This window comes from Oncorhynchus mykiss, chromosome 16, assembly GCF_013265735.2.
Source record: "Oncorhynchus mykiss isolate Arlee chromosome 16, USDA_OmykA_1.1, whole genome shotgun sequence".
Classification (NCBI taxonomy): Eukaryota; Metazoa; Chordata; class Actinopteri; order Salmoniformes; family Salmonidae; genus Oncorhynchus; species Oncorhynchus mykiss.
Window position 1 is genome coordinate 47,930,057 of NC_048580.1, and position 27,233 is coordinate 47,957,289.

General features: G+C 41.0%; 2 protein-coding genes across 3 annotated transcripts; one reads left to right on the plus strand and one right to left on the minus strand.

Annotated features, from left to right (window-relative positions):
* Positions 1-2,053: 2,053 nt before the first annotated feature.
* Positions 2,054-20,609, plus strand: LOC110492151 (F-box only protein 6). The gene is made up of 6 exons (XM_036947098.1): positions 2,054-2,468; positions 11,985-12,246; positions 12,347-12,452; positions 18,004-18,099; positions 18,197-18,332; positions 20,107-20,609. The coding sequence occupies exons 1-6, from the start codon at positions 2,394-2,396 to the stop codon at positions 20,251-20,253; spliced, it is 822 nt and encodes a 273-aa protein (XP_036802993.1). The 5' UTR covers positions 2,054-2,393; the 3' UTR covers positions 20,254-20,609.
* A 2,752-nt stretch (positions 20,610-23,361) lies between these two features.
* Positions 23,362-26,899, minus strand: LOC110492153 (cell division control protein 42 homolog). 2 transcript variants are annotated; one of them, XM_021566207.2, is made up of 6 exons: positions 26,581-26,899; positions 26,011-26,136; positions 25,773-25,845; positions 25,552-25,661; positions 25,153-25,350; positions 23,362-24,177 (listed from the first exon to the last, which is right to left on the minus strand). In XM_021566207.2, exons 2-6 carry the CDS (start codon positions 26,113-26,115, stop codon positions 24,088-24,090), a joined length of 576 nt encoding a protein of 191 aa, XP_021421882.1. In that variant the 5' UTR covers positions 26,116-26,136; positions 26,581-26,899; the 3' UTR covers positions 23,362-24,087. The 2 variants fall into 2 exon arrangements, with proteins under 2 accessions (XP_021421882.1, XP_021421881.1); XM_021566206.2 differs by lacking the exon at positions 23,362-24,177 and adding an exon at positions 24,291-24,910.
* Between the last annotated feature and the right edge of the window lie 334 nt (positions 26,900-27,233).

The window sequence follows — 27,233 nt, forward strand, 5'->3', positions numbered from 1 at the left end:
TTTGTGAAGACTTGTGAGCCATCCAACTGAGCCAGTGACTGCTCCACTGATGGCAAGATGTGTCTCTCTGCAGAGTGCCTCATTCAATTTAGTCATGTCCACACAGATCCTGATTTCCCCATTGGCTTTTGGGACCAGCACCATCCCTGCACACCAGTCTGTGGGACTCTCTATTTTAGACACCGCCCCAATTTCTTCCATCCTCCCCAACTCTTCCTTTACTCTGGCCAATAAAGGGACAGGCACATGGCGGGGTGTGGTAAAGGCATAGGGGACAGCATCCTCTTTCAGGCGGATTTTGTAGTCACCTACTATCCTTCCTAGACCAGAAAACACTTTTGGGAATTTATTTTTGAAAACCTCACCTGGGTCCTCCAGTTCGCTCACTCTCTCAATGAGTTGCAATGCTTCAATTGCTGGCAGCCCCAGCAACGGTCTGGCTAGAGAGTCAATGACGAAGACAGGCTGGATGGCACTTTTGTCTTTACTCTCCAGTTTAATCACCAAGTGCCCTACCACTGGTAAAATGTTATTACTGGGCAGTTTTTCTTTTTTACCGTACAGTTTTTTGTTTGTAGAGAGCAAAGGGCCATCTCTGAGCTATACAGCCTAGTTGGGATAGCTGTCACTGCTGCCCGTGTCTAGTTTAAATGACACAACCTCCCCATTGAGTTTAATGTCTGAGTGCCAGCCAGTATTGTTTCCCTTTACTTCTCCCAGAAAGATGATGTCCTGCTGTACCTCCTCTGAAACCTCATGCATTTGCTTTAATTGACAGACAGCTGAAAAGTGTCCTGTCCTGTGACATTTCCTGCATTCCACATCCTTTGCTGGGCAATCTTTCCATCTGTGGAAAGGGGATTTCCCACATTTGCGACAAACATTTGAACTAGCTACTGGTGCTGTCTGATTGTTTTCTCCACGTCCGTCTCTGTTCTGTGTTCCCCTCCGTTTTCTTAGCTCTGTATGAAAATGCATGTTTTTCCTCACTCTCCTCGTTCTGCAAGGAGCTGCTGTCGCGCAGTATCGTCTGCTGTCTTTTTACTGTCTCACTCTGCCTAACCTGGTTTACAGCTTTGGGCAAGGTAAGCTGGGAATCCAACTAACTTTTCAGAAAGTGATATTTCTTATTCCGACAATCCGATCTCGGATCAGCTCTTCCCTGAGCGCGCCAAACTGATAATGTTCTGCTAGTTTGTGAACAGCTGTGATAAAACTGTCGGTGGTTTCACCATTAAACCTAGCTCTCAAAAATGTTGTGTCTCCCTACAAAATGCGTTTCAAAACAGTCTTTAACCGCACTGTAGTTAAGTTTCTCTTCCTCGGTCAACGGCTTCATCACCCATAGAGTAGATCAGTGTATTAACTTGAAATGCCTAATTTTTCACGTTTACGCCTGATGCTACCCTGTACCTTTCAAAGCGCCAGATCCATTTCGGCCAGTTTTTAATGTCCATACAAACAAAATTCTCCGGGGGACTAATGCGAAATCCGTCAGCACTAGTCACTGGCCTGTCCGTGTTTGCGCCAGAGCCCGTTGAACTTGGGAGTCGCAAACCCTGAAATCCCGCCAGCTTCTTCCTCTTGCAACATGTTGTAAGCAGTAACTTAGTCCTTGCTCGTTAGCTAGCAAAATAATGATATGCGCTGTTTTATCTCCAACACTGTGCCCTCCCTGTTTTGAAACAGCCTGAATGTATGATTTACTTGGTACCTCCTTCATGTAGTATGATCTAAAATAAAGACGCACGACAACGAGGTTCTAGCTCCAGCCTGTTTATTAACCTAACCCTAGCATGTCCTACATAGGTACGGAGACCCCCAAGGGACATCCTACTACAATAAACTGTGGTCTGGTCTAATGTATATGAACAGAAACAATTAGGGAGTGGGATGTCTCGCTTCCTTTTCCGTCTCTGATCATATGTCGTAATATGCAAGGTCTATTCGTCCCATCTCGTACCCCTTTAGACCATCTCTGTTTGGAGAATGTATTGATTAAATGAGTGTCTCCAAGACCAAAGATTAAAAATGTACGCCCAGCACAGCATAGCATATTGATTAAACATGATATTTCAGATTTGAGAGCGCAGAATCCAAAGTGCGCATCGATTACAATCATGTTGCGGTTGCTCTGGAAAGCACCCATTTTACTAGGACCACCAGAACAGGTGACACTATATTGTTGAGAACTTTGAGGCTTTTGCGCCAGAATGACTCAACAACCAACGGCTACATAGGCAACTCAACGTTGTGTTATTTTTCGTTTTGTCCTGTTCGTTCCTCGTAGTTTAAAAAGGAAGTGGTACTAATTGTGTGCTATCGTTTCACTTCCGTATTTCGTTTGACGTCTAACTCCCGTGTTAACGTTAGTTGTACACCACTTTTTCGGTATGAAGAGGATAACAAAGTGGGGTCAATTATATAAAACACGCAACGATTCGGACTCAAGTTCGGTCCTGGAAAACGTAAGTAAACCCTAGCACAATAATGGACTAAAGGAGCCTAACGTTAATCCTTCTATATCCAAAGAACCTTAGTTAACTACATGTTCTGTTTAGAGGCGAATTGGCTCTGACACTGACAGCCAAATACGGTACGGTCCTAAGCAACAAAACCCTATTTTATATTACATCAAAATAATTTCACAATCTATGTAGCCGAACGTATTTTGTTGTGACAACGCGCCCGTCTTTCATTGCGTCACTGAGATATAAAATAACTGGAGACTGTCAAAGATGTCCGTTTTCAACATAATCTACCCATTTTCGCATCCGTCAGAGCGGAAGAGGCGAAGCGAGAGGGATGACTGGGGCAAAAATCTGTCTTCTCACCCGGCAGCGTTATTTCGTTTCTTTCGCTAGGTCAACGAGTGTCAAATTTGGGCAACAATAATGTAAGGGATTATTTGCTACGTGAGGTTTTTTTTGGATAAAATAGAAGTTTCGTACGGTTTAGGTTATGAGTGTGTTGATATAAGAACACGTGACATACCAGCAACTTTGAGAAAACACATTTTATTTTGGAGTTGTCTCTAATTCATGACATGAGGCTAGCATAGCATCTATCGCCATTGAATACAGACGGTTGACGTCAACACCCCTCATCAAATATATATATACAAATAAATTACAATAACGAGATCTCCTATCCACCAATCCAAAGAAAGGACTAGGCGGGAGGTTGACAGCCCGCGGCTCTGCTCTGTGGACAACGAATCCCATTGTTAGGGTGGCGACATAGTATTATTATTATCATGTTTGGTAACATTTGCCCATCTATTTATTTTGAGTTTCAATGAGTTGTAAAAATGTCTCAGAACTCTGCTGAATTCCCCCATTTGAAGGTCTGTTACGTTTACCTAGGCTACTTAACGTTACTAGCTCGGTATTTGAAGTTACATTATCATTGGTAGTGTATTATCAGGTAAACGCATATGCTTATTCATTTCTCAAATATTTATTAGCTAATCATTCAGTCGATTACGCTATGCTACAGCCATTGAATCTGTCTTTGAGCGTTAAATGGCTAGATCTGTCCACGACATTGTTGTTATTATTATTATTGTTCAATCTTGAAATACAAGGGCAAGTGTTATTAATCAGTGACTGAAACTTCGCGTTACGTGATATTTACTTCCTGGACTTGGAGAGCGCTCAAAGCATTGTAGAACGCTTCTCTGAATAACGGGGCGTGGTTTAGTCTTAACTGCGTTGGGGAAAAGGAAGACGCGGTTTACATAGTCCAACTTCCCATGCACACAAGGAGTAGCGCTAGCATCATGTCATCCCCCCAAAATGGTAGACATTGCAGTTCGCAAACAATATGTGCTTCTCCTCCTTGCGGCACTCAAGTCATTCCGCAAAGAGTCGTTCACAATCTAGTCAGGTTGCAGCTGCAGCTAGACCTTGTTTCAAAGGTATCATGAAATAATCTTACTTGTGGGCCTAGCAATCACATATGTACATTGTTTGAAGCACACTTTTGTAAGTCTGTCACACATGACAGCTCTAATAAGTCCCCTATGGTGAAGGAGAGGCTTGTGGAATCTTACAGGCTGACTACACCGCTCGCAAAATCAATTTAGAAATCTATGTTATTCAATATTTGCATCCCCCACTGCTCGCGAGCACCAACGAGCGTCTGCGTTGCCAAGGGCTAAAATAGAAATCAGTTCTATTTCTGATGCAGATCGCGCTGCAAGTCCTGCCTCTCCCATCTCCTCATTGGTTTATAGAAGCAGGTACCCACGTGCCATTTCCTCATTGGTTATACCCACGTGGGTGACTGAAAGACAAATGAGGTTGGTGGCGGTAATGCACCTAATTTATGAAAGTTTCCAATCGCAATATAAAGTCAAGAGAAGAAAAGGCCTGGAAGGAGGAGAGAAGACTAGAAACGATTCGATTGACCATTTTGTGTGTGGATTAATTGTCAGAGTAGAGGACCTTGTGCATTTCAGGTAAAATAACAACTCAATGTTTATATCCCAGGACAAATTAGCTAGCAAGTGCAAGCTAGCTAGCTAAATTGACATGCATGTTTAATGCTTTTCAGCCTGTCTCCAATTTAATGTAATTGGTTCAGAGTTTGTTTTGATATTTTAACCTACTTGTTGTGATCGCGTTTGGTGTGGGGGGACAAAATAAATGTATGCACGATGGCGCACGCACGCAGCCGGTTTGGGTTCTGTGTTACGTTTTTAGTTCATTGTTTGGCAGACACGGGGGTCCTGAGCGCTCTGGGCATAACTGAATCAAATGATTAAAATTAGTCAAGATTTGTTCATTTGACTTAGTTGAAAATATCGAAGTCAGTAAAGTCGAACTTCCCATCACTACTATCTAGCTTGTTTCGTTCTGCAATGAGCCACTGTTTACAGATGGCTCGTTGCGGATGCTTCGTAGCTTGGAGTCTATATTCATTATTCTGATTCTGTTGCAAAACCTTTAGTCTTTTGCAAAACGTTCCGTCTGTTGCTAAATGTTTTGCAACAGAAACAAATGCTCTTCAACATGAATTAAAAGCTGTTGGGTTCTTAAACAGAAGTTGTAGTTCATTTTAATTCTATGGTTTCCACCCGTTGCCATTCCAATCAGAATAGTCTACAATGTTTGTTTGGCACAAGCTGCACATCTATGAATGATTGATTCTTCCATGCACTAACGTGGAATGAAGTCTGCAGGGTTCCTCCCAACTTCCAGACGCTTATTTATTTATTTTTAAGCTAGACACGACTTCTGTTTTAAGAACAAAACAGACCCTCCCGAGTGGCGCAGCGGTCTGCATCATAGTGCTTAAGGCGTCAAAACAGACCCGGTTCGATCCCGCAGAATTGGCCCAACGTCTTACGGGTTCAGGCAAAGGGTTTGGCTGGCCGGGATGTCCTTGTCCCATCGCGCTCAAGCGACTCCGTGTGGCGGGACGGGCACATGCACACTGACTTTGTCATCAGTTGTGCCGTGTTTCCTCCGACACGTTGGTGCGGCTGGGTTAAGCGATCGACGTGTCAAGAAGCAGTGCGGTTTGGCAGGATCATGTTTTGGGGGATGCATGGCTCTTGACCTTCTCCTCTCCCGAGTGTGTACGGGAGTTGCAGCGATGGGACAAGATTGTAACTATCAATTTGTATATCAAGAAAAAGGGGTTACATTTTTTTATTTTTTTAAGTTAAAAAGAACAAAACAGAACTCAGTTTGGAGTAAACGGTTTATTTCGGTGTAATGAATACACCTTTCACCAAAATAATGTTTCCCATCAACAGAGGCGTATCCAAGATCTCTAAGAACGTTACTTACAATTCATTGGTTTGAATGTGTCGTTCGCTGTCAAATAAGCGTTTAAAACATGTTTTTGTCCAGGGTCTCCCATTTTCTGTCTGTGGGCTGCCATTGTAGAAAATGTGAGACCCTGGATAAAAACGTGTTTTAAATGCTTATTGGATAGCGAGTGAAACATTCAACCCAACAAATCGTAACTATTGTTCCGAGAGATATTGAATATGCCTCTGAAGGGAAATGTTGTTTTGGTGAAACCGAATAGTATAGGTTTGGTTGATCAAGGTCCCCAGGCTACAGAAGCTTCAACAACAAGCTATCCGTGAACATTTGCTCATTGCGGGACGAAGCATTATCCAGCTAGCTAGGACATTTGAGAACAAAACTGTTTAGTCAGAATCAAATGTTGAGGAAGAGATGTTCTAATGTCACATTCTAACCACTGGAGCGAGCTAAACTCAGCAAAAAAATAAAGAAATGTTCTCTCACTGTCAACTCTGTTTATTTTCAGCAAACTTAACATGTGTAAATATTTGTATGAACATAAGATTGAACAACTGAGACATAGACTGAACAAGTTCCACAGAAATGTGACTAACAGAAATTGAATAATGTGTCCCTGAACAAAGGGGGGATCAAACGTAACTGTCAGTTTCTGGTGTGGCTACCAGCTGCATTAAGTACTGTAGTGCATCTCCTCCTCATGGACTGCACCATATTTGCCAGTTCTTGCTGTGAGATGTTACCCCACTCTTCCAACAAGGCACCTGCAAGTTCCCGGACATTTCTGGGGGGAATGGCCCTAGCCCTCACCCTCCGATCCAACAGGTCCCAGACCTGCTCAATGGGATTGAGATCCAGAACACTGACATTCCTGTCTTGCAGGAAATCACGCACAGAACGAGCAGTATGGCTGGTAGCACTGTCATGCTGGAGGGTCATGTCAGGAAGGGTACCACATGAGGGAGGAGGATGTATTCCCTGTAACACACAGCGTTGAGTTTGAGCTTGTTGTCATTGCAGGCAGTCTGATGATGCTGTGACACACCTCCCCAGACTATAACGGACCCTCCATCTCCAAATCGATCCCGCTCCAGAGTACAGGCCTCGGTGTAACGCTCATTCTTTCGACGATAAACGCGAATCCGACCATCACCCCTGGGGAGACAAAACCGCGACTCTTCAGTGAAGAGCACTTTTTGCCAGTCCTGTCTGGTCCAGCGATGGTGGGTTTGTGCCCATAGGCAACGTTGTTGCCGGTGATGTCTGGTGAGGACCTGCCTTACAACAGGCCCGCAATCCCTTAGTCCAGCCTCTCTCAGCCTATTGAGGACAGTCTGAGCACTGATGGAGGGATTGTGCGTTCCTGGTGTAACTCGGGCAGTTGTTGTTGCCATCCTGTACCTGTCCCGCAGGTGTGAAGTTCGGATGTACCAATCCTGTACAGGTGTTGTTACATGTGGGCTGCCACTACAAGGACAATGCAATTTATTGCCCTGGCCACATCTGCAGTCATCATGCCTCCTTGCAGCATGCCTAAAGCACATTCACGCAGATGAGCAGGGACCCTGGGTATCTTTTCTTTTGGTGTTTTTCAGAGTCAGTAGTAAGGCCTCTTTAGTGTCCTAAGTTTTCATAACTGTGACCTTAATTGCCTACAGTCTGTAAGCTGTTAGTGTCTTAACGACCGTTCCACAGGTGTATGTTCATTAATTGTTTATGGTTCATAGAACAAGCATGGGAAACCGTGTTTAAACTCTTTACAATGAAGAGCTGAGAAGTTAATTCGTAAAAAATCCAAATATCTTTGAAAGACGGGGTCCTGAAAACAGGACGTTTATTTTTTTGCTAGGTTCATATCCTCAGCCTGTCAAATTGTTGCTAGAGTTTACATCTAGGTTAGCTTAGTAAAATATCCATATTACAGGGATCTAAACCAGAGCTAGGGTAAGTGTACCTAATTAAACTCACCATAATTTGTTTAGACATTTTTAACGTGTGTACTGCAGTAAGTGAAATCTAAGCAAGCCTAAACCGTGACTTAGATTTGAGTGATGAGTCACTTAATTGTTTTTTTTCTTACAAAGTTAAATTGTCGAACGTCATTGGCACATCATTTTGCTTATTTTAATCTCAAAAATACTTACTACAAGTAATTTGTCTTATTACAAGATATAAGTAACTGACAAAATAAAGGGTAAACCAACATAAGGTGTATGTTTTGCGTTAAAATAAGCCAAATGATCTGCCAATGACTCTGCCAATGATGTTTTAGCTTGGTAAGATTTTTTTTTAAAGTGAATTATCACTCAATATAAGATATTTAGGCTTGCTTAGATTTTACTTTTTGCAGTGTACAGCCCTAATTTTTTTGTAAAGAAGTGGAAATGAAAGATGAATCTCTTGTGTAGTTTTATCACCTTACTTACACCATTTTCTAATGTGAGATAAATTGTATCAAATATTTATATGAAAAGTCCAGACTGGGCTTAATGGGTACTAAATGTACCCTTTTAGCCCATGGAGGTTCCAAATAAGCCCACCTCTTAAATAATCAATTTGAATTAATTTCCAAATGTTGAAAATTTATAAACTGACATTTCTTATGTAAGCTTAAATTCTAATCATCTCCCCTAAGGTTATAAAAATCTATTGATCATTACTGTGGCGTTCATAACAGGGGGTGACCAATAGTATCCGCAGAGATCAATTTGGGCCCAGGCTTTTGTTCTTGCCAACAAGTAGACACCTGATTAATCTCATTGCAGACTTCAATCAAGGCATGGAGAGGCAGTCTTTAGTTATTATGCCCCCAGCCTCTGGAATAGTCACCCAGAGAACCTGTGGGGGGCTGAAACTGTGGACATATTTAAAACAGATCTTAAAACACAGCTTTTTAGTTTGTTTGTCCTTTTTAGTCATTCTGTTTTTATTGTTCTTTTGTTTTCTCTCCTTGTGTAGTAAATATTTAGTGAAGTGCATTGTGTTGCATTCCATGTCTGTACTGTACTGTATAAATAATGCTTGATTTGAAGACTAATCAAATCTGCACAAAGACCATAAAACACAACTTTTAATTATATGAAATGTTCTGTACCATTATTCTTGTTCATTAGTTCAAGTTGTCTTCCTAAAGCCTGTCTGAAAACATTTTAAAATCCCTCTCTATATTACAAAGGTACATGTGGTGAAACAACAATTAGAAACTCCTGTATGAATGAGGGACAACAATATGACAATGCCCCGGGTGTGAATGAGTAGTTGTCCAATAGTCATCTTGTCCCACATTTGTTTCCATTTTTGTTCACTACTTTTAAGGTCTTCTATTCCTGATATCCTTCAACCCTGATCCTCTTCTCTCTCTGCATGAATGTCTACATGTCCTCTCCAAATATCTTGGAGAGAGTACAGAGGTTTTTAATCTTGGTAAATGAACCATTGGACAGATGCAGAACTATAGTTTGAGTATTTTTATTTTAAATCAACTTAAATCTGAAGAAAAATCATAATTATGTTCTGTTTTTTTTTTTAATGTTAGGGATATCAACACACTATCCCCATGTGTTCCAATGCATAATGGGCTTAATGTTACAGAAGTGATTTATGGTGAAAAAGACAGAATAGCAACATTTACTCAAAAGTATTTAGAAACCAATGGTCTGTGGTATAAATATACACTATATACTACAATATTTGTATTGGTCCATATTCATTTCCTTTCTGTATAGAGGAGGTCTTCTGTGCTATTGAACACTAGAAGACCCGAGTGAGTGAGCCATTTTTTAAAGTTAAATACCCATCTGTTCCATTTAACCTACATGTGTTGTAATTATTTCTATATCATAAACAGAATTTGTGTTTTATAAGCAGTTTTTTAAATAATAACCACTGTTCCATGCGCGCCGCGCCACACGTGCTCACGCTGCAACCAATAGCCTACAGTAACATATAAACTAATAATAAAACATCTAATTGGCTTAAAATAAAAACTGGAATGGAGATATGAACTGGTTGAAACCATTAAAGGAAAAATCCACTCAAACAAATGTCATTTTTTTTCATTATGAATTTTGCATCATCATAATTAAATTTTTCAACGCCGATAACGATTTATTGGCGGACCAAAAAAAGTCGCTGCCGATTTAAATACATTTAAATATATATATATATATATATTTATTTATTTGTAATGATGACAATTACAACAATACTGAATGAACACTTTTTTTATTTTAACTTAATGCAATACATAAATAAAATCAATTTAGTCTCAAATAAATAATGAAACATGTTCAATTTGGTTTAAATAATGCAAAAACAAAGTGTTGGAGAAGAAAGTAAAAGTGCAATATGTGCCGTGTCAAAAAGCTAACGTTTAAGTTCCTTGCGTAGAACATGAGAACTTATGAAAGCTGGTGGTTCCTTTTAACATGACTCTTCAATATTCCCAAGTAAGAAGTTTTAGGTTGTAGTTATTATAGGACTATTTCTCTCTATACCATTTGTATTTCATATACCTTTGACTATTGGATGTTCTATTAGGTACTTTAGTTGTGCCAGGCTAATCTCAGGAGTCATAAACAGTGCAATGCTTGAAACACAGCGAAGAGCTGCTGGCAAACGCAGGAAAGTGCTGTTTGAATGAATGCTTACGAGCCTGCTGCTGCCTACCACCGCTCAGACTGCTCTATCAAATATCAAATCATAGACTTAATTATAATATAATAAATACAGAAATACGAGCCTTATGTCATTAATATGGTCAAATCCGGAAACTATCATTTCGAAAACAAAACGTTTATTCTTTCACTGAAATACGGAAGGAACTGTTACGTATTTTATCAAACGGGTGGCATCCATATGTCTAAATATTGCTGTTACATTGCACATCCTTCAATGCTATGTCATAATTGTGTAACATTCTGGCAAATGAATTAGTCTTTTTTAGGAAGAAATGGTCTTCACACAATTCGCAACTAGCCAGGCATCCCAAACTGCTGCATACACCCTTACTTTGCTTGCACAGAACGCAAGAGAAGGGACACAATTTCCCTAGTTAAAAGAAATTCATGTTAGTAGGCAATATTAACTAAAAATGCAGGTTCATAAAAAAAATAACTTGTGTATTGATTTTAAGAAAGGCATTGATGTTTTATGGTTAGGTACATCGCTTTTTTTCGCGAATGCGCTTGTTAAATCATCACCCGTTTGCGAAATAGGCTGTGATTCGATAAATTAACAGACACCGCATTGATTATATGCAACGCAGGACAAGCTAGATAACTACACATGTTTGATGATATTAATAGTTTAAAGATTGTTTTTTTTATATGATAAATTTAATGCTAGCTAGCAACTTACCTTGGCTCCTTGCTGCACTCGTGTAACAGATGGTCAGCCTGCCACGCAGTCTCCTCGTGGAGTGCAATGTAATCGGCGTCCAAAAATGCAGAATACCGATTGTTATGAAGACTTGAAATCGTCCCTAATTAATCGGCCACCTCTAGTAGGCCTAGATAGGTACACTTATGATTCATAATGATGTGGCAAGTGACGCTTTGCTTCTTGAAAGTCCAATATCTTGAAAACTTGACTGCTGACATGCAAAACATTTTGGGTACTTGAATTCGTTTTTGTTTTGAGTTTCCCTTTAAATAGCAGAAAATGTCATTATTTTTTGCCTGTTATTTGATTCCAAAGATGGAAGTGGGCTTAATGGGGCAAGTGTAACTATCTAGGCTCCTGCAGGGTTAGGGTTAATTGCACAAATTAAATTCTCTCTCCTTGTACATTCCAATAATTAAATTCCCAATTCAACATTATCCCTGACGATTCAATCGATTCCCTCCGGCTTTCAGGCTGACTATGTCACTGTTCAGACAGCTTAGCTATCCTGGAAATATAGAAATACAAGTTGAAATGATTGAAAATCCTGCAGTCAATGTTTGATACTATGTGCATTAATTCCCTTAACTGGGACATTTTTAAATATGGAATTTAAAGTCGATTCCCAAGGTTTAATGTTTTTAAAATGGTCTAATTCCAATTTAATTCCAATTCCATAACTTTAAAGATGGTTGACATTTTTAATTGAATTCAAGAATTGAATTGGAATTTCCAATTCAATTGGAATTGACACCAAACCTGTTTGTACATCATTTGTCTAAAGTCTCCCATGTCAACAAAAACATCCATTCTCTTCTCCAGTTCAATGGCAAGCTACCTATGCTCCCTCTGGAAGTCCTGGAGGAGATACTGCTGAATGTACATCCACACCAGGTGGTGTGTGTCTGTCGACTGGTCTGTCATGAGTGGAAAGAAGTAGTAGACAGTGATTCTCTTTGGAGAGAGAGGTGCCGAAGAGAGGGATACCAGACATATGATGCCACTAAACTACCTGAAGACTGGCGTTTATTTTACTTCTTGTGTAAGAAGAGACGTAATCTTATCAAAAATCCCGGAGCAGAGGGTAAGAGTTGAGACGAGACACATTTCTAAATTTTCTACGTTGGGGTGGGGATCCTGTCGTGAACTCCAGAACCAACAATTCAAATCCCTCTTTTCTCCAGATAAATTCAATGGCTGGCAGATAATGAAGAATGGAGGGGATCAATGGAACATAGAGTCAGGGGAACTTAATAACACGGCCACAAAATACTTTGTGACTTCTTACGCGTGAGTATATGGTAAAGTAATATCACAATTATGGTGAGAAGACCTTGACTCATCCCCACTTTGTTTCACTACCACATTGTTACTCATTCACGTCCAAGGACCTTACAGTTCCTTCAGAAAGTATTCTTACCCCTTGACTTATTGCACATTGTGTTGTGTTACAGCCGGAATTCAATATGGATGAAATAGATTTTATTTATCTCACCCAGCTACAAACAATACCCTTTAATGACAAAGTGAAAACTTGTTTTTAGACATTTTTGCAAATGTATTGAAGATGAAATACCGAAATCTAATTTACATAAGTATTCACACCCCTGAGTCAATACATGATTGAATCACATTTGGCTGTGGTTACAGCAGTGAGTCTTTCTGGGTAAGAGCTTTGCACACCTGGATTGTAAAATATTTGCCCACTATTCTTTCAAAAAGTCTTCAAGCTCTGTCAAATTGTTTGTTGATCATTGCTAGATAACCATTTTCATGTCTTGCCATAGATTTTCAAGCAGATTTAAGTCAAAACTGTAACTTGGCCACTCCATAAGACTCACTGTCTTGGTAAGAAACTCCAGTGTAGATTCGGCCTTGTATTTTAGGTTATTCTCCTGCTGAAAGGTGAATTCATCTCCCAGTGTCTGGAGGAAAGCAGTGAACCAGGTTTGCCGCTAGGATTTTGCCTGTGCTTATCTCCATTCCATTTCTAGTATTGTTGAGTAACTACAATGTTGTTGATCCATCTTCAGTTTTCTCCTATCACAGCCATTACACTCTTAACTGTTTTAAATTCACCATTGACTTCATGGTGAAATCCCCGAGTTCCTCTCCAGCAACTGAGTTATGAAGGACGCCTTTATCTTTGTATTGGCTGGGTGTATTGATACACCGTCCAAAGTGTAATTAATAACTTTACCATGCTCAAAGGGATATTCAATGTCTGCTTATATTTACCAATACAATCTACCAATAGGTGCCCTGATTTGCAAGGCATTGGAATACCCTGGTCTTTGTGGTTGAATCTGTATTTGAAATTCACTGCTCAACTGAAGGCCCTTACAAATATTTGTATGTGTGTGGTATAGTGATGAGCGAGTCATTCAAAATTCATGTTGAACACTTATTACATACAGAATAAGTCCATGCAACTTATTTATGTGACTGTTTAATCAGATTTTTACTCCTGAACATATTTAGGCTTGCCATGACAAAGGGGTTTAATATTTATTTACTCAGGACATTTCAGCTTTGTATTAATTTGTGAAATAAAAAAAGAATTCCACTTTAACATTATGGGATATTATGTGTAGGCAATCTATACACAATACCCCATAATGAAAAAGCAAAAACAGATTTTTTGTTTTTTTTTTGCAAATGTATTAAAATAAAAAAACATCACATTTACATTAAATCAAATCAAATTTATAAAGCCCTTCGTACATCAGCTGATATCTCAAAGTGCTGTACAGAAACCCAGCCTAAAACCCCAAAAAGCAAGCAATGCAGGTGTAGAAGCACGGTGGCTAGGAAAAACTCCCTAGAAAGGCCAAAACCTAGGAAGAAACCTAGAGAGGAACCAGGCTATGTGGGGTGGCCAGTCCTCTACTGGCTGTGCCGGGTGGAGATTATAACAGAACATGGCCAAGATGTTCAAATGTTCATAAATGACCAGCATGGTCGAATAATAATAAGGCAGAACAGTCAGGTGGACTGGGGACAGCAAGGAGTCATCATGTCAGGTATTCCTGGGGCATGGTCCTAGGGCTCAGGTCCTCCGAGAGAGAGAAAGAAAGAGAGAATTAGAGAGAGCATATGTGGGATGGCCAGTCCTCTTCTGGCTGTGCCGGGTGGAGATTATAACAGAACATGGCCAAGATGTTCAAATGTTCATAAATGACCAGCATGGTCGAATAATAATAAGGCAGAACAGTTGAAACTGGAGCAGCAGCACGGCCAGGTGGACTGGGGACAGCAAGGAGTCATCATGTCAGGTAGTCCTGGGGCATGGTCCTAGGGCTCAGGTCCTCCGAGGGAGAGAATTAGAGAACGCACACTTAGATTCACACAGGACACCGAATAGGACAGGAGAAGTACTCCAGATATAACAAACTGACCCTAGCCCCCCGACACATAAACTACTGCAGCATAAATACTGGAGGCTGAGACAGGAGGGGTCAGGAGACACTGTGGCCCCATCCGAGGACACCCCCGGACAGGGCCAAACAGGAAGGATATAACCCCACCCACTTTGCCAAAGCACAGACCCCACACCACTAGAGGGATATCTTCAACCACCAACTTACCATCCTGAGACAAGGCTGAGTATAGCCCACAAAGACCTCCGCCACGGCACAACCCAAGGGTTGTGACTCAACCCACTCAGGTGACGCACCCCCTCCAGGGACGGCATGAGAGAGCCCCAGTAAGCCAGTGACTCAGCCCCTGTAATAGGGTTAGAGGCAGAGAATCCCAGTGGGGGTTTAATATTTATTTACTCAGGACATGTAAAAGTGTATTCAGACACTTTACTCAGTACTTTCTCGAAGCACCTTTGGCAGCAATTACAGCCTCGAGTCTTCTTGGGTATGACACTACAAGCTTGGCACATCTGTATTTGGGGAGTTTCTCCCATTCTTCTCTGCAGATCCTCTCAAGCTCTGTCAGGTTAGATGAGGAGCGTCGCTGCACAGCTATTTTCAGGTCTCTCCAGAGATGTTCGATCAGGTTCAAGTCCGGGCCCTGGCTGGGCCACTCAAGGACATTCAGAGACGTGTCCCGAAGCCACTCCTGCGTTGTATTGGCTGTGTGTTTTAGGGTTGCTTAGGTTTTGATCAAGGATCTCTCTGTGCTTTGCTCCTTTCATCTTTCCCTCGATCCCTGCCACTTAACATCCCCACAGCATGATGCTGCTTCCACCATGCTATACCGTAGGGATGGTATTGGTAAGGTGGTGAGTGGTGCCTGGTTTCCTCCAGACGTGACGGTTGGCATTCAGGCGAAACAGTTTAATCTTGATTTCATAAGACCAGATAATCTTGTTTCTCATGATTAGAGTCCTTTAGGTGCCTTTTGGCAAACTACAAACTACATGTGTCTTTTTACTGAGGAGTGGCTTCCGTCTGGCCACTCTACCATATAGGCCTGATTTGCTGGAGTGCTGCAGAGATGGTTGTCCATCTGGAAGGTTCTCCCATCTCCACAGAGGAATTTTGGAGCTCTGTCAGAGTGACCATCGGGTACTTGGTCACCTCCCTGACCAAGGTTCTTCTCCCCCAATTGCTCAGTTTGGCCGGGCGGTGGTTCCGAACTTATTCCATTTAAGAATGATGGAGGCCATTGTGTTCTGGGGACCTTCAATGCTGCAGACATGTTTTGGTTCCCTTCCTCAGATCTGTGCCTCGACAAAATCCTGTCTCGGAGTTCTGCGGACAGTTCCTTCGACCTCATGGCTTGGTTCTTGCTCTGCCATGCACTGTCAACTGTGGGACCTTATATAGACAGGTGTGCCTTTCCAAGTCATGCCCCATCAATTGAATTTACCACAGGTGGACTCAATCAAGTTGTAGAAACATCTCAAGGATGATCAATGGAAACAAGATGCACCTAAGCTCAATTTCGGGTCTCATAGCAATTTCTACAAACCTGTTTTCACTTTGTCATTATGGGGTATTGTGTAGATTGAGGAAAAAATATGTGGAAATGTGGATGTGGAAAAAGTGAAGGTCTGAATACTTTCTGAATGCACTGTACAGTATGCAATGGGGAATTCTATAAAAATAAACAATTAAAGGGTAAACGATTCACACAATGAATATGCGAGAATTGGAGGGAGACAGTGGAGCACTTTCTGGAAAGCCGAGCGCAGGCATTCTGGAGAGCCGAGCGCAGGCATTCTGGAGAGCCGAGCGCAGGCATTCTGGAGAGCCGAGCGCAGGCATTCTGGAGAGCCGAGCGCAGGCATTCTGGAGAGCCGAGCGCAGGCATTCTGGAGAGGGATGTCTATATCTTCGCCATTGACCCCTCCCCTTCTTCTTGTCTCAACATTTTAAATTCTACTCGAGATGCATTATCTTCACATTTTAGATGCTTTTCGCTGACATCCGCAACTCAATAATCAGCTAGACCTATTGCCATGTGCTCTGTCCAAATTGCTGGCATCCAAAATAGGCATAGGCCTATGCACTTGTGATTTGAAACACTCCACAGCTATTTAAAAAAATAAATATATATATATAAGCTAATGATCATCTGTGGCGACGTCAAGCTCTGTGGTGAAGTATTTTATTTAGATAAGAGTAATTATATAATTTAGGTTAAGCCAGCATCCGGACAGTGAACTGTGCACCCGCCAACTTTCTTTTCTTTTCGCAAGTGGTTGAAACCAGAGATCTGTATATATTGACGAGATGCTCATGTCTACGCCCTAACAATGGAATTCATTGTTCCAAAGGAAGAAATGCAGGCGACACGCTTAGGCCTGCATATTATGCCAATAGAAACACATTGGCTTTATTCAGGACAGATTACGGCAATAGTGAGTCCTCTCGCTTCGCCTCTTCCTCTCTGCTGAAACAGCGCCCCTATGTCTTACTATATGTAGCCCATGTATGTGATGCTGTCTGGCCAGACAAAGTATGAAATGCCATACTCCTTTTGTCCAGAGCATCAGATACATACATGGTCTACAAATACAGAGACAGACGGGCGCTGTTTCGCTTGATGGTTTCAGAGAGGAAGAAGTGAAGCGAGAAGGCTCACTCTCACTAAAATCTGTCACTCGGATGCATCTTTCTATCAGCGCACGTCTCGGTCAAATAAATGATATTTTTTATTTGGATGGGCAAGGAGGTATGGTAGGGTGGACCAGGCCTCCTAGGGCTTGCCCATAATGCCGGCCCTGCTTGCGGTACATTTTTGGAAACACAGGTTCCTTATCTTTCATATCAGTGAGAAATAATTTACAAAAAAAATAAGTTGATTTACTACACACCTTTTCTACAGGTATAGAGTTAGTGTTCTCACACAGCCAAATCTCCATGTTACATCGCTTGTTTATGGAAGATAGAGGGAAGACGGACTGCCACCTGGTTTACTTAGCTATCTAGAGTGCTCAGCGCACCAAGGGGGCATGTTTAGAAAACCGGTTTGAAAGCGATGATTATTGACTTCTAAACGATAATACTTATTATATCGATACCTTGACTCCCAAGTATCGATTTTGAAACTTGTTTTTTGGTTAGGTAGAGTAGTGTTAGCTAACGCTAGTTGGCTGTACCTGTACCAGAAATCCAGTATTCTTCATCCTATTGCTTGTTCTCCATCTTTTTTAAAAGTGAGCCAACTTGTTTTCAGCACTTTTCTCATGCTCTCTTGTGTCTTTGTAGCAGACATAATAGTGAACAATATGTTTGGAACATTTTAATCGCAATAAAATCACAGTATCGAATCGTAATACAATATGTATTATGATTCTATATGCATTCCCAGCCCTAGTTACTTACTAGCATTCATGGTAAATGGCTTGGCTGTGTGTCCTGTTGTCTTTGGTTCATCTCAGGACCTGCATGAAGTCTCAGCTGATTGACTTGGAGGAAGAGGGTTACAGGCCTTCTTTAATGGATGCCTTTCAGCCTGCCATAGTAATATCTGACTGGTGAGAAGAATATTACAATATTGCTGTTCACTGTCTGCTACTCTGCTTGTCAGAGGAATAGTACTGTACAACTTGTATGTTTGTGTGTCCATATCAGGTATGCTCCACGCTGGGACTGTGGCTCTGAATATGAGATCTGTGTTGAGTTGCTAAATCAAAAGAAGAAGCCAATTAGGAAGTTTAGTCCAGATGCTGTCATCTTTCAACAGTGGAATGATCAGAAATGGAATCAGGTAAAACCGTCAGACTATAAGTAAAATAACGTTTTATTGGTCGCATACACATATTTGGCAGATGTTTTTGCGGATGTATCAATGCTTGTGTTTCTAGCTCCAACAGTGCAGTAATATCTAACAATACACAACAATCTAAAAAGTTAAAGAATGGAATTAAGAAATATAGAACTATTAGGACCAGTAATGTAGGGTGTATGTATGTACATACACAAGCTTCCCACAATAAGTTGGGTGAACTTTGGCCCATTCCTCCTGACAAAGCTGGTGTAACTGAATCAGGTTTGTAAGGCCTCTTTGCTCGCACACGCTTTTTCAGTTCTGCCCACAAATGTTCTATTGGATGGGGTCAGGGCTTTGTGACGGCCACTCCAATACCTTGACTTTGTTGTCCTTAAGCCATTTTGCCACAACTTTGGAAGTATGCTTGGGGTCATTGTCCATTTGGAATACCCATTTGCGACCAAGCTTTAACTTCCTGACTGATGTCTTGAGATGTTGCTTCAATATATCCACATCATTTTCCTCCACATGATGCCATTTATTTTGTGAAGTGCACCAGTCCGTCCTGCAGCAAAGCACCCCCACAACATGATGCTGCCAACCCCTTGCTTCACGGTTGGGATGATGTTCTTTGGCTTGAAAGCCTCCCCCTTTTTCCTCCAAACATAGTGATGGTCATTATGGCCAAACAGTTCTATTTTTGTTTCATCAGACCAGAGGACATTTCTCCAAAAAGTACAGTCTTTGTCCCCATGTGCAGTTGCAAATCGTAGACTGGCTTTTCTATGGCGGTTTTGGAGCAGTGGCTTCATCCTTGCTGAGTGGCCATTCAGATTATGTCGATATAGGACTCATTTTTCTGTGGATATAGATACTTTTGTACCTGTTTCCTCCAGCATCTTCACAAGGTCCGTTGCAGTTGTTCTGGGATTGATTTGCACTTTTCACACCAAAGTACGTTAATCTCTAGGAGACAGAACGCGTCTCCTTCCTGAGCGGTATGACGACTGCGTGGTCCCATGGTGTTTATACTTGCGTACTATTCTTTGTACAGATGAACGTGGTACCTTCAGGCGTTTTGGAAATTGCTCACAAGGATGAACCAGACTTGTGGAGGTCTACAATTATTTTTCTCAGGTCTTGGCTGATTTCTTTTGATTTTCCCATGAGGTCAAGCAAAGAGGCACTGAGTTTGAAAGTAGGCCTTGAAATACATCCACAGGTACACCTCCAATTGACTCATGATGTCAATTAGCCTATCAGTAGTTTCTAAAGCCATGACATTTTTGGGAAAATTCCAGGCTGTTTAAAGGCACAGTCAACTTAGTATATGTGAACTTCTGACCCACTGGAATTGTGATACAGTGAAATAATCTGTCTAAACAGTTGTTGGAAAAATTACTTGCGTCATGCACAAAGTAGATGTCCTAACCGACTTGCCAAAACTATAGTTTGTTAACAAGAAATTTGTGGAATGGTTAAAAAAACAAATTTGAATGACTCCAACCTAAGTGTACGTAGACTTCCGACTTCAACTTGGTATGTATGTATGTATGTACAGCAATAGTCAAGTAGGAAAGCCTTGACTAGTATATTCATATGAACTGGGTAAAACAGTATGTAAACATTAAAGTATAAGATAATCATCAATATGCATGGGTCTGTGAGTTGAGTATGCATAAACAATGTGATTTCTTGTTTTGTGTTCTTCTATGTGGGATATACATTGTCAGTGATTGCGTTGCAAGTTATGACTTCTTCAATGTTTCAGATGACTCATGTGTTCAAGAATTATGGACCAGGAGTGCGATACATCCGATTCATTCATGGGGGAAAGGACACTCAGTTCTGGGCCGGCTGGTATGGAATAAGGGTCACCAACAGTAGCGTTGAGATCTGCCCATCAGTGGACAGATAGCTTTCGGGGTGTTGCCAACCTCCCAAGAGGTTACATGTGAACGTTGTGCCTACTTGAAAGCTTTACTTTAGCATCTGAAATCTCCCTTAGAATACTTTTGTGTATACCTTGTTCCAGCTTTTCTGTCTTAGGCAATATGTTGTTTCTCTGTAGATATAGACTATTTTGGCTGTAGAATATATAATTTGTGTCCATCTCTGAATTGTACAGACCAATACAAATATGCACTCTATATGCCTGGAATACATTGAAGCCATAAACAAAGACAGACAGGCCAAGGAGAGAAAGGAAAGTGCTAACTTGAATGTAATTTCGTATGTATATAAACGTCTGACCTACTTTGACAAATGCCACACTAAACGTTTGCAATCTTTTGGTTGAACTCACCTACTTTTCTTAACATGTATAAGAATGTAATTGTTAACATGTACAGTGCCAGTCAAAAGTTTGGACACACCTACTCATTCCAGCGTTTTTATTATTTTGTACATTGTTGAATAATAGTGAAGACAAACTATGAAATAGCACATATGGAATCATGTAACAACCAAAAAAAGTGTAAACTAAATCTAAATATATTTGAGATTCTTCAAAGTAGCCACCCTTTGCCTTGAAGACAGCTTTTCACACTCTCTTGGAATTCTGTCAACCAGCTTCATGCATTTCAATTAACAGGTGTGCCTTGTTAATTTGTAAGGGCCTCCCGGTTGGCGCTGTGCCACCAGAGACTCTGGGTTCGCGCCCAGGCTCTGCCGCAGCCGTCTGCGACCGGGAGGTCTGTGGGGCGACACACATTTGGCCTAGCGTCGTCCAGGTTAGGGAGGGTTTGGCCGGTAGGGATATCCTTGTCTCATCGCGCACTAGCAACTCCTGTGGCGGGCCGGGCGCAGTGCACGCTAACCAGGTCGCCAGGTGCACAGTGTTTCTTCTTTCCTTCCGGGTTGGATGCGTTCTGTGTTAAGAAGCAATGCGGCTTGGTTGGGTTGTTTCGGAGGACGCGTGGCTTTCGACCTTTGTGTCTCCCGAGCCCATACAGGAGTTGTAGCGATGAGACAAGATAGTAGTTACTAACAATTGGATACCACGAGAAAAGCCGGTATAAAATAAAAAAGTTAATTTGTGGAATTTCTTTCCATAATGCGTCTGAGACAATTAGTTGTGCTGTCACAAGGTAGGGATTGTGTGTTGTAAAATCCCAAGTCCATATTATGGCAAGAACAGCTCAAATGAGCAAAGAGTAACTACAGTCCATCATTACTTGTGATTTTTGGTTCCAACTACTGTGTGAGACTCAGAGTAGGTGAACGGGTGATATCTGCGTGTGTGGTTCCCACAGTGAAGCATGGAGGAGGTGTGGAGGTGCTTTGCTGGTGACACTGATTTATTTAGAATTCAAGGCACTTAACCAGCATGGCTACCACAGCATTCTGCAGTGATACGCAAACTATAATTTGTTTATCAACAGGACAATGACTCAACACACCTCCAGGCTGTGTAAGGGCTACTTGACCAAGAAGGAGAGTGATGGAATGCTGCATCAGATGATCTGCCCTCCTCCCAATTGAGATGGTTTGGGATGAGTTGGAAAAGCAGCCAACAAGTGCTCAACCATATGTGGGAACACCAACACTGTTGGGAAAGCATTCCAGGTGAAGCTGGTTGAGAGAATGCCAAGGGTGCGCAAAGCTGTTAAAGTAAAGGGTGGCTACTTTTGAAGAATATAAAATATATTTTGCTTTGTTTAACACTTTTTTGGTTATCACATGATTCCATATTTTATTTCATAGTGTTGACGTCTTCACTATTAATCTACAATGTAGAAAATAAAAAATAAACCTTGACTGCTACTGTATATTGAGAGAATACACAGATTACATGGCGCACTGCATAAGGATAAAGATATACAGTGCATTCGGAAAGTATTCAGACATTATAGAAATGTTTCCAAATGTAGATTTTTTTTCAAACATACCTTATGTAAATAAGTATTGAGACATTTTGCTATGATGTTCAAAATTGAGCTCAGTTGCATCCTGTTTCCAGTGATCATCCTTGAGATGTTTCTACAACTTGATTGGAGTCCACCTGTGGTAAATTCAATTGATTGGACATGACTTAGAAAGGCACACCTGTCTGTATAAGGTCCCACAGTTGACAGTGCATGTCAGAGCAAAAACCAAGACATGAGGTCGAACGAATTGTCTGTAGAGCTCCGAGACAGGATCGTGTCATGGCACAGATCTGGGGAAGGGTACCAAAACATTTCTGCAGCATTGAAGGTCCTCAAGAACACAGTGGCCTCCATTCTTAAATGCAATAGTAGAGAGATCCTTGTTGAAAATCTGCTCCAGAGCGCTCAGGACCTCAGACTGGGGGGCGAAGACAACCAAAACAACGCAGGAGTGGCTTTGTGACAAGTCTCTGAATGTCCTTGAACGGCCCAGCCAGAGCCTGGACTTGAACCCGATTGAACATCTCTGGAGAGATCATAAAATCACTGTGCAGCGATGCTCTCCTTCCAACCTGACAGGATCTGCAGAGAAGAATGGGAGAAACTCCCCAAATACAGATGTGCCAAGCTTGTCATACCCAAGAAGACTCGCTGCCAAAGGTGTTTCAACAAAGTACTGAGTAAAGTGTCTGAATAGTTATGTAAATGTGATATTTTTATTTGTAATCCATTTTCTAAAAACCCGTTTTTCATTTGTAATTTGGGGGTATTGTGTGTAGATTGAGAGGGGGGGACTGGGACGATTTAAACCATTTTAGAATAAGGCTGTAACGTAACAATGTGGAAAAAGTCGAGGGGTCTGATTACTTTCCAAATGCATGAAGATTGTGTTTGAACCTGTAATACATTAATATAAAGTACGCCAATTTGGTTATGTACTGCTATCATGTGGAAATGACTTCTCATGCTTTGTCTCTTGAGGTAATAAATACATTTAAGTGTACTGTCCTTATTGTATCTTCAACTACTGTAGGGTGACTTTAATCAACTTTGCAATACGGACAATATAGGCACTACATCATACTGAGACCCCATGGTTGCATCGTGGGCCATATCTGCACTCCTACTCTGAGAATGAATCTGAAAAGAATGCACACTTGAATTCTAAGCTTTATTATGTTGATACATTTAAAGAAATGCACTTCTCACATTGTCAACATTAAGAGTCTTTTTGTATAAAACAAATAAATATACTGTAAGGTGTAGTTCCTGTCAGAGGAAAAATGTATTTCCTAACGCAAAAGTCGAGTTTACACCAACAATTTGCGTTAAGACTTAAGTGCCTGGAATGCAGAAACCGTACAATGTGACAGACAAGGCCCTGACATACTGTATATATTGTTCAATACCGACTTACTGAAGCCATCACTTTCCCAGTTGAAGGGGGATTTATGTTTACATCAGGTGTTCAAAGGCATTATATACACACCTAAAAACATGAATTCTTTATAAATCACTGGCAACGCTGCCCTGACACTATTCAACATGAAAGGGTTTTGTTCTGTTGTCACTGATTCCAATCATCAGCTTTGCGTTAGTGACCCTTGAACTCTTCAGACAAGACTGAAGCCACCAATCTGTTTAACTTTAAAATACTGAGATGGCTCTAGGAAAGAAGTTTATCATTTTATAAGAGAGTAATTATCACAGGATCTAGTAGAGATCAACCTAGTTCAATTAAGTCCACACACACACTACTTTGCAAACATTTTTTAAGTATTTGTATCAGTTACCAATAGGATTGAAGTACTCTTGTGCAACAATGGTTTGCTTTTGTCCAAGTAATGTTGTTGAAATGCTCTAACCAATAGGAGAGGAAATGCTCAGAGCAGCACACATTTGCGCCTCTTCTTGGGTTCCGGAGGCTCCAGGGCAGCCAGTATTGCCTCATCAAACACATTCTTTAGTCCTTTCTGCAAACACAAAACATGATTGTACCAAATACACATTTCAACCTTGCAGTGTGTAACCACAACTATTGTAATTGATTGAATGTAAAAACAAATTTGACTGAACTGGGAGAGAGTTGTAATTTAAACTATCCTTTATTCATATCATAACAGGTTTTAGTCATTCAAGATTGCAAAGATCTTAACCTCCAATGGAAAACTTAAACTTTCAATAATGTTTAGTTACGGTCTTTGATATAGTAGAAAAAAAATACATTGATGTGATAGAAAAACATTAAGTTAGTTGAAGCTCATAATACTTGTATAGACAGCACAGAAATGTTTCCTGGAAGGGTTGAATGGAACCGAAGCATATAAATACTGAGGTAATATATTTTAAAAGGAACACACAGTCAGCTACAGCCTAATGTAAACTTGCACATTAAGTACTAAAATGAAAGTGTTGGCATCCTTGCCATGAAAGCCAAGGCAGTATAGTCTATTGTGATTAGGGTAAGTCAAAACAAAATCAGACATTGAAATGAAAGAAGTTAATGGGCACACGTTTTAAAAGAGCAACTTGGTTAGTTGACTGACAGTAATTTCTTGACATTAAAGAAGCAGCAGACGATCAGAGGCAAAGCAAGATTTTAAAAGACGCTTATCATCAGAACAGACAGCACTTTCTCTTTCGCTGGGTTTCAGGAGGTTCTAGAGCTGCTAGGATAGCTTCATCAAATACATTCTTCAGACCTCGCTAGAGAGGGGAAGAAAAAGGGAAATATGACTAGCATTAGAGAGAGGTTAGTTAGCAGACAGACAAGATTAAAGAGCATTGTATGGATGGGTTTCCATGCAGTTCTAGGCCACCACTAACAGAATGAAACGTCAAGCTGAGCACAAAAACGACATAGAGCAACGTGTACATCTAACACAATAGGTTGTTATCATGCAAGTCACAAGTATTACCTGTTTTGTTTATGATTTAGAACATCTCACCTGTGTCAGGGCAGAGCACTCAACATATTTGACTGCCTTCAGGTCACGGGCGAGCTTCTCAGCCATCTCAGGGCTGATGGGCTTCTGTTTGTTCTTGGCCAGCTTCTCTACTGTGGAAGGGTCATCTCTCAGATCAATCTGAGTTCCAACAAGCAGGAATGGTGTCTTGGGACAGTGGTGAGTGATTTCAGGTACCCACTGCAAGATAGGAAACATTGTTTTCAAACACTCAGAATGGTCAGCTAGTCAACGACACCATAACTAGTATCTTTCCCATCACTTCATTTTGTTGCCAATTTGACATTACATTTAACCTACAAGAAATAATGTATTTTAACTCAATATTCCTTTATTCAAAAATGTGCATTGTATGCTTCATGGGCTTGGCATTGTACTCACCTTTTCTTTAACATTCTCAAATGAAGAGGGTGAAACACTAGAGAAACAAACTAGAAAAACATCCGTCTGGGGATAGCTCAAAGGTCGTAACCTGTCATAATCCTCCTGACCTGTGGAGATGGGTATAAAGCGTTGATTAAATGTGAATAGCAATCAACCAACATACTCTTTATTAAAATTGGGAACTGAAGACCATGTCCTTGAAAAGGATCCACTCTTACCTGCAGTATCAAATAATCCTAGGGTGTACGGCTCACCGCCAATCATGACAGTTACTGCATAGTTATCAAACACCTGTGATGAGAAAATGAAAAGAGAATGAGGCATCTGTCCTGTTCCATGATTATTCAGAATGGTAGTTATTGAGAAGACCCAAGTCTCTTCTGTTAGAGTCAGTGTGAAACAATTACTAGATCAATAATCAGAGAGAAATCCAATGTATAAATTAGATGTACTTACTGTTGGTACATATTCCGAGGGGAATTTGTTGGTTGTGTATGAAATCAAAAGGCAGGTTTTTCCCACCGCTCCATCACCAACCACAACACATTTAATCGTCTGCATATTTGTGCTGTCTACTTTTGTCTGAAAAAGACAAGTGAAAGTTAGATACAAGACTTCAGATGAGTGGCAGGGAGTATCCACCACCACCAGCTGTTGTTATCCTTCTAGCTAACTAGCTGGCGTCTGAAATGGGTTTGTTAGCTAGCAAACCTGGTCTAAATGGAAATATTGTAGCTAGCAACAACCATCTAGCTACATTATGGACTTCGTTGTACAGACTCTATACAGATCTAACTAGTTACTTGGTTGTAGCTCATTTAAACGGACGCAGTTAACGTTAGCTAGCTAGCTGGGTCGGTGTTAGCAGCTAACTGGCTGGCGAGCTCATTCTCAATTTCCTATTCATTTAATTTTTCCTAACAATGAATGACAAGCCTATTGCTAAAACACCTTAAATAATCGCTTTGGTATTGCTGTACGTGTAAATTATTGATGAGGATAAATGTAATTCGGTGATTTTCCTACCTTTTCCTCACTGAATCTGGTATTTACTTCACCGGGCGTTGGCAGCTGCTTGGCTCTCTGCTGCTAGTGCAAGTGCGTGTGATCCCAGTCAACACCAGTAGGGGGTGCACGATAGCAAATAATGTGGAGGTAAACTTCGGGCGGATATGGCTCTGGGACTATGAAACCACAGACGATCAATTATATTGACCACCAGATACTCAACTGGCCGCTCTAACAATTAAAATAAATGTCTTATAAAATGGGAAGGCAGTAGGGGGGAGGCAAGATCAGGGAGGACCATTCTAGCCAATGAGAGGACAGATACGCGTATGAACAAGTGTTTTTTCTCAAAGTTGCCTCGGTGTCACGGGTCCTACTTATATCAGTGCACTCGTGACAACCTACGCATTACGAAAATTCTATTTGATTTTATTAGCCCCCGTAGCAAAGAAGCCATTACATTTGGTGTTAACCAAATTCGCTCTCTTTATTGACCTCCATACAAAAACTCCTCGCTTGATGAGCAAAAAAACAAAAAACGCCACCTATAGGAAAAGACAGATTTTGGACCTAGTTATGGCTCTCGCTTCGCCTCTTCCTCTCTGATTTGTATTGGTGGATCACAACCAACTGAAAAGTGCATACACTGCCATCTACTGTACTGGATTGTG